Raw genomic sequence first — 7,994 nt, forward strand, 5'->3', positions numbered from 1 at the left:
GGGGCACCGGCAACGATCTCGGTCGAAAAACCTCATGTGTCACCCGCAAGCCGGCCCAGGGGCACCGGCAACGATCTCGCTCGAAAGATTTCATGTGTCGCCCGCACATGAGCCAGTCCGGGGGCACTGGCAAACGATCCCGCTTGAAACATTTCATGTGTCACCCACTTATTTTTTTTTAAAGCTTGGTACTTGTGTGTGTGTGTGTGTATGTTTGCCCCCCCCCCCAACATCCCTTGATAACCGATGCTGGTGTGTTTACGTTTCTGTACCTTAGTGGTTTGGCAAAAGAGACCGATAGAAAAAGTACTAGGCTTACAAAGTATTAGTCCTGGGGTCGATTTGCTCAACTAAAGGCGGTGATCCAGTATGGCCACAGTCAAATGACTGAAACAAGTAAAAGAGTAAACCAACAGAGGTTGTTAAGTACTGCTGGTAGATAAACAGAGACAGAAATACACACACACACACAATGAGCTTCTCAGTTTCTGTCTATCAAACCCACTCATTAGGTTTGGTTAGCCCAGGGCTATAATAGAAGTCACTTGCCTAAGATGTCATGCAATGGGACTGAACCTGGAACTATGTGGTTGGGAAGCAAACTTCTTACCACATAGCCACACCTGCACAACTAATATTTAAACAAATAAAAATTTAAAAAATCCTAAAATTTAATAAAATTACCATTAAGTTTTTGTTTGTAGAAAATGTCTTGTCTCATTCATTCACACACACACAGCCCCATGGATTTTCGTATGTTAAAATTATTTCTGAATATTCCTGAATATTACTGAAATATCCCAAAAGCAAGCCTTTCAGAATTATGCAGTGACCTAATTTTAGTCATGGTTAGAGATCAGGAACTGCAATGTGAGAATAAAACAACAATTAGGGCAACATAGAAATTAATGTAACAAAAATTATTAAACAAACTATTATTGCTTCAATGAGGAGGATGTCTCTTGACCTATAAAAAACAGTAGCTAAATTTACCTCAAAGCATAACCTTTCTTTCTTCCCTTTGAAAAGAATAAGAGATACATTGGGTAAATGTAGTTTTAGATATACAAGGTCTAGGAAAAAAAGCCACTCTATTGCAGATTATTTTTTCTTTCTTTTCTTTTTTTTTAAATTTAAAATTTTGGAATTTTCAATTTCTAGATTCAATTTTATTTTTATTGCTATTTTTATACATGAATATACACACACCTTTTATAATACCCCTCTGGCGGCCTAAAATAATATATTATAAAATATCCAGGTTTGAAACAGAATCAAATATTTATAAACATGTAATCCACAAACCCTACCTCGAAAAAACACAAAGGTTAAAATTTCTCCAAACTAATCAAATTACTTATAGAACAATGAACATCTAGAGAGAAATGTATGGACCAAAAATCTTTACATCTTCCTACAGCCTTTTCTGAACATCAAAGCACAAAATAAACAAATTTCTATACTAACAACACCATGACATGCCTGACTAATAACCCCCACCTTCCAAATAAAAACAGGAAATACCCTAAATGACAAGTAATGAAACTGACCACCTACTTACATTCTTTGGTAAACCATTAAAAATTCCATTACAATAGAAGTTAATCCACCCAATTACTAAGTTTTTAAATACTGGACTTTGTATCTTTAAGCCTTCCCCATATTTAATCAATAAAATTTTTTCCAAAACACCTCTCCATAACCTACCCTGAAACCTAATTACCACTCCATTCAAACCCACACACCCAATGAAGATTTTAACTTAACAGAGACTATATAAAGACCAGATTAACTTCAACAATGCTTCGCAGTCTGACGATGGCTTAACTGGTTGAAGCTTCGAAGTCACTGTTAATAATATTCTTGGTTATCGTTTGAAGTGAAGAACATTGGGGAAACGTTCTGTGATAAATGGTAAAAAAAAAATCTCCAAATAACGAGTCTGTAAAAATTGTAATGAAGGCTATTTGTTTTAATCTTATAACAATGCAAAATGTCATTGCACACATGTAAACAACATATTCTTAAACACATTTTTCTGTATTTAGGTCATCATTTAAATCTAAAAAAAAAAAGAAAAACCTTGTGAGAAGTGAAACTTTCACAATATTGCTTTTATTATAGAAAGTGGATGGAGGAGGAGTTTTACTATATCAGATCTAATTATAAAATGTGAAATAACTATAATATCAATTCTGTTGTTGGATGCACATTGCTTTCAGAATCGTTTACAGACTCAGACAAGATGCCTTGTGGTATTTAGTTACGGTTCTTGGCATTTTGAGAGCAAAACCCGCCGAGGTCAACCTTACTTTTACTTCCTTTCAGGGCCCATATAAACGACGATACCCCAATCAAAAATATGAGGCCCTAAGTCCTACATTAGAAATAAATATTTTGCTCGGGTATGTAAGCAATCACTATTCTGCTCGTGTGTTCCGAAATAGAGCCAGTATAGCGGGATGGTCACGATGGGAACGCTTTTAATAATAAATACTCATATAAGCCTGTTGGATCAGGGCTGGCCAAAGACTGAACGCTAAATGAGGGTAAAAGGTAACATTTACATGTGGTTATATAAAATTATCGGCTACTAATATATACGATATATGTATATGAAAAATAAAATACAATAAAATTTATCGAAAATGTTTTTATATAATTACATCACTAAAAAACAACAAGGACATTAATTGCAATAATTACAGTATTATTACTGACACATTAAAACAACGATACAGCACAGATCAGCTGATCACGGCAACAAGAAACACTGTATGTGGTAGTTTGATGTGCTTGAAATAGCAGCGAGATTCTCGTCAGATCACGGTCTGAAAAAAGAAAGGTTACATTAGATAACGTTGTCCTATGTCTGAAAACAAGGTGGGATGGTCATTACTGGAATGCTTTCGACCATAAACTTGGTTAGTCACAGTTAACCTAGTGTCAAGCAACAATAATATCTATCAGCTGATAGACCCATGTGTCAAAACGACGAAATGATTATGGGTGGAACTACTTTGATCAGGTTTGCTCAATCTGAAATGACCAGGGACTAAATAACGGCAATGACCCATGAGCCAATAACAAGGTGTCTCTAAGTGGTCGTTCGACATGCTAAATATAACAGCCGGACGTCTTAAAATTATATTCTACCACTTAAAACAGAAAAGCACATTGAATGACGTAGTGCTATATATATATATATATATATATATATATATACAAGACAGGATGGTCACGGTTGGAAGGCATTTGAACAAAATTCTACTCGACTTGGGGATTAAACACGTATATTTGTGTGAGTATGCAGCACACGCTTGATGTATACATATATAATTTAGCCACAAGTCAGTCCTAGGATCAAAAGGATTCTGGCTATTGCTATCCCGTCTTTTACCAAGCCAGTAAATATAGAGAGAAAATTGGCTGTTATTTCTAGCATAACGAGCGTCCACATAAAACATCTTCACGGAAAAGTAGTAATTATTTAACCCCAGGTCAAGCTTGATTTCAGTAGAGCTTATTATGATCAAAGGTAGGCCATGTTATTGTTGTTATAACCCCAGGTCAAACCTTTTTGAACAAACTTACGATCGAAAGCATTCCAGCCTTGACCACCTCGATCGTCCTTCTTTCGAGCACTGAGTATTTCCAACACCAAAATATGTCCTTCCTTTTTTTTTCAAGAAGATAGGGGTCTGTAATTTAAAGGAGGCTTGCCTGCTATTTTTAGCAGGTCGCCAGCTCCACATAGAAGACCATGTGTATGTAAATAATGCATTGGTGCTATTAATGTTGGTAGTGGTGGTGGGAAAACAGAGAGAAAAGATGAGAACTTTTATATAGAACAAAATATTTTGCCGTACATTATTATTATTATTATTAATTTGCTCACCGTTCGAGACTTGCAAAAGTACGGTAATAGTCTCTGGTGTCGCTAAGAAGATCATCAAATGTTGCTTGGTACTTTACAAGCACTCCGTTCTGTTGTAGATTGATGGCCGCTTCATGTGCTGTGTTACCGTTTAACCAATATTCATAGACTTCTGGATCAACGATTAGACGGCTGCCTACCATCACATCAACCTCACTGATAGTATTTGCCATTTCGAATTCACACTACGTAGTTAATGAAATAAAGAATTAAGGAATTTTGATTTTAAAGTCGTCCGAGAGTCGATGGAGGATTTCAACAGAGTCGATTTAAGGTTTGATCTTTGAGATGGATGTGTTCGTGTGCTTGCGTGTATGTATGTATGTATGTGTGTATTTATATTATATATTTTATATAGATGTGTGTGTGTGTGACACGACGGTCGAAGTGCGGCCCTTTAAAAAGTCGACTAGATATAAATAAAAAGTTGTTGCTATTCACAAATCGATAGTAATTAAACTAAAGCAAAAAAAAAAAAAATCAGGAATTGAATAACAAGGGGAGGGGAAAGAAATTAAAAACAAAACAACAAAAACGAGGGAAGCTCCGATTGGTGTTTACCCCACTAGTAAGACACCATAAACAGATACACACTCTTACATAAACAAACACACACACATATATATATACATGTACATACACACATATAGACATATGCATACATACATGTGTGTGTGTGTGCGCGTGCGTATTTCAATTATCTATATCTATGTTATATTTTTACATTTATAGTCACTTATATATAAATATCTATAATTTACATGAGTATATATATTTCTGAATTAAAAAAAAAAAATTTCATTCCATAGTGAGGAAAAAAAAAAATGCGGAGAGGAAGTCTCGCAATGGTTAACATCTGAGCGAGAATTGATACGAGACCGGAAGTGAGTACTAGCGGTCCAAGACTTCCTCCATAGTATGTTGTGTTTACGCGGCAAGTGTGGACAGTAGGATCCAGCTGAACTCTAGTCAGAAAAACCTTCCTAAGACTGCCTTCTCACGCAAACCTTCTCACCAATGGACGAAGTAAGATTGCTTTTCATGCCTATGATCTTATTTCTCCTCTCTTTCCGCTGGCAATCGTGCTGATTTCCCGGCAAGAATTACCAACAGAAAAACAAATGACACGCGCACACTCATCATTGTAAAGAGACATACGCACGCATTTTATCAATTATCTCAGATCCATGTGTATTAATAATATTAATCATAGTGTTCATAACTAGATCCTTGTCATGCAATGTTGCATTCTTTCCACTTTTAAATATAAGAAGAAAAACTTAAATCTTGTCTCGCTATTCCCTCTCTCTCTCTCTGCAACCAATGACGTTCTTTAGCAGTATTTCCGTGCTAATTAAATCGTATTCGTTTTTAGTGTTGATAGACGGGGAAGAGAAAGTTTTAGTTGGTGCTAACGGCGAAATAAGGGGAAAATGTAACTAGGGAAATGATGGGGGAGATATATAAAACATTGTTGAAAAGCAATAACGCGATCAGTCAGATCAAATGAAAGTAATAAGGCACCTCCCGTATTGAAGGTTGTGAAAATCCTTCCTACAATGTAATACTGTGTGGAATATCATTTTAGGTCGTTTGACCTTAGCTTTTTAACAGCAATAATGACTTCAAGCTTTTTACTTTAAATGTTTGGAAGTTTTAAAGCGAAATCGTGTTGAATTCCTTTTTGCTCTTTTCCCCGCAAAGCTTTTTATATGAATATAATAAACTGTTAACATTTTCTCTGTGAAATTCTGCCAGTTTTGCCTTGTTTGATCAAGAGTATTGTTGTGAAAGGACTTAATATCCGCTGAAACCGTTGAAATCCAGGATCCACTAACGTGTTGGAAAGAAAGACTAGTTTAAAAAAAGAAAAAAAAAAGAAAAGAAGGCGGAAATATTAAGAACCATCGTTTCTAAAGTAGAATATTGTAACGATACTAAAACAATGTGCCTAAATGTTTGCTGAATATATATAAGACTAGCTAAGGAACGTTGTCTTGCATGAGATGCGGGAGGGCTCTACTATGTTTGTGTTGCAAGAACCAGCTGTGTTATGGGTGGGGCCACTTTTTAGTTGATATTTTGTGATATTTTCTTTTATAAGACGACACAATTAAGATAAACCAGAAAGAGAAATAGAGGGAGAAGTGTAGATACTATTTAAGAATAACAAACAGACAAAGCAAAACTTGTGGGAAGTGAAACGCATCGTCATGCCCCGGTTATACAAAAGAAAAACTTTGAAAACTTTTTCTGAAGATGATCTGAGGGATGCTATAAATTGTTATAAAAACGGAGGTAAAGGTGTGACTTTTCGATCAGTTGCTCGGAAGTTTGGTGTACCAAGATCCACGTTAGAAAGATGGGTTAACAAACGCGAAAGTGCTCATTTTCGATCGGGCCGTGATACAGTCCTGTCAACGGAAATCGAAGAATATTTAATAGAGGCACTCTTATATCTGAGTGACCTCGGCTGGACGTTGGATAATGATCAACTGAAACTTATCGTGAAAAGTTATCTCGATTCCATGGATCTGCAAACGGTTTTCAAAAATAATATACCTGGAGACGACTGGCTTCACCATTTCATGAATCGCTGGAAAGACAGATTAACTTTGAGGAATCCAGATTATGTAAATAATGCAAAAGTTAGAGAACTCACCGATGCAGTTATCGATGGCTTTTTTCAAATGTTGACTCAGTTGGTTAATCAACTGGGAATAACAGATTTACCAGAACGATTTTACAATTTAAATGAAACGGGACTTAATCTCGACCCCAAAAAGAAAAAAGCTTTTCATCACCGTGGCATTAAAAACGGTCAGTATGTGATGCCATCGGTGGGTAAGACACTTTACACAGTTTTATTTTGTGGCAATGCTGAGGGAGAGTACCTGCCACCCTACGTTATTTACAAAGGTAAATACTTGTACGATACGTGGATGATGGGTGGCCCTGCTGGGACAACATACAACATTACAGAAACTGGTTGGATGGATGATTATGTTTTTGAAAACTGGGTGACACAGACATTTTTGCCTTTTGTAAAAAATAGGGAGAAACCAATAATTGTGTTCTTTGATGGCAATGGCTCACATATTACCTATCAAACAGCTTCAAAAGCCAGGAATGCTGGGGTACATCTTGTTTGCTTACCTCCACATTCCTCAGGTGCTCTGCAACCTTTTGAGATTTCTGTGTATGGACCTGCCAAAAAAGTGTGGCATAGGATTCTGCAGACATACTATAAGGAGTCTAGTCTGAAATCGGTCCAAAAGCTTGTTTTCCCTTCTCTTTTGAAACGCTTCTTTGACGAAGCATTCCTCGGTCGTAAAGATAATCTCATCAATGGATTTCGTAAGTCTGGTTTTTGTCCTTTGGATGCACAAAAGGGTAAGCTACTTTCTTCTAAAACCTTAGATAGATCGGAGAGAGATGCTGGTCCGTCTGGTCTCCAATCAAAAGAAGATACTGAAGCAGTAACAGGGGCTGCATCAAATTCTAAAACAAAAGCCAAAAAGTCTTCTCGGTCTTCTGTTTCCTCGGAAGAGAAAGCAAAGACTGCGAAGAAACCTTCAAAACGTCAGAAAAGAAGCTTACAAAGTGATGACAAGCCACCACCAAACAAAGAACAAAAGAAAAATGTACAAGAAAATAACGAATCTGCACTAATTAGAGAAGCAATTCTCAAATTACAGCCTAAAATGAAGCGGAAGAATAAAAATAAATCTAAAAAGAAGTCACCAACGGCAAATAAAACTAATAATAACAACAAAGAAGAAGAAAAAATTGATGATAGTATTTGTTATATCTGCCTGGAAGAAGACCCCGAAACTGACCAGGAAGATATCAATTGGGTTGGTTGTGACAATTGCCCCAGATGGTTCCACGTGTCTTGTGTGGACGGCAGCGACAACCCCTGCAAACTTTGTTCCTGAAACTTCCCACGTGTAAAATGAAATCAAAAAAATGTTGACTTGTTCAAAAAAAAAAAAATATCCACTTTGCTCTACTGCCAGATATTTTCCTACTTTTGTTTACAGATGTATAATTTCAC

The 7,994-nt window shown here is 36.4% G+C and overlaps 3 protein-coding genes across 3 annotated transcripts in view; 2 read left to right on the plus strand and 1 right to left on the minus strand.

The window, feature by feature from the left end:
* The window catches only part of LOC106877419 (acidic fibroblast growth factor intracellular-binding protein B), a 13,534-nt gene extending 9,063 nt beyond the window's left edge, over positions 1-4,471 (minus strand). The window contains exon 1 of the mRNA XM_014926316.2: positions 3,899-4,471. Coding sequence (XP_014781802.1) covers positions 3,899-4,110 — 212 coding nt within the window. The 5' untranslated portion in view covers positions 4,111-4,471. The remainder of the gene's footprint in view (positions 1-3,898) is intronic.
* A 270-nt stretch (positions 4,472-4,741) lies between these two features.
* The window catches only part of LOC106877421 (methylthioribulose-1-phosphate dehydratase), a 66,816-nt gene continuing 63,563 nt past the window's right edge, over positions 4,742-7,994 (plus strand). Inside the window, exon 1 of the mRNA XM_014926319.2 lies at positions 4,742-4,963. Coding sequence (XP_014781805.1) covers positions 4,955-4,963 — 9 coding nt within the window. The 5' untranslated portion in view covers positions 4,742-4,954. The remainder of the gene's footprint in view (positions 4,964-7,994) is intronic.
* Positions 4,959-7,979, plus strand: LOC106877420 (uncharacterized). Its single transcript, XM_014926317.2, has one exon. The coding sequence runs from the start codon at positions 6,151-6,153 to the stop codon at positions 7,873-7,875; it is 1,725 nt and encodes a 574-aa protein (XP_014781803.1). The 5' UTR covers positions 4,959-6,150; the 3' UTR covers positions 7,876-7,979.

This window comes from Octopus bimaculoides, chromosome 5 (genome assembly GCF_001194135.2).
Source record: "Octopus bimaculoides isolate UCB-OBI-ISO-001 chromosome 5, ASM119413v2, whole genome shotgun sequence".
Lineage (NCBI taxonomy): Eukaryota > Metazoa > Mollusca > Cephalopoda > Octopoda > Octopodidae > Octopus > Octopus bimaculoides.

Bases quoted from the DNA above. Each gene is read 5' to 3' on its own strand.
- LOC106877420 (XM_014926317.2), top strand. From the start codon at position 6,151: ATGCCCCGGTTATACAAAAGAAAAACTTTGAAAACTTTTTCTGAAGAT.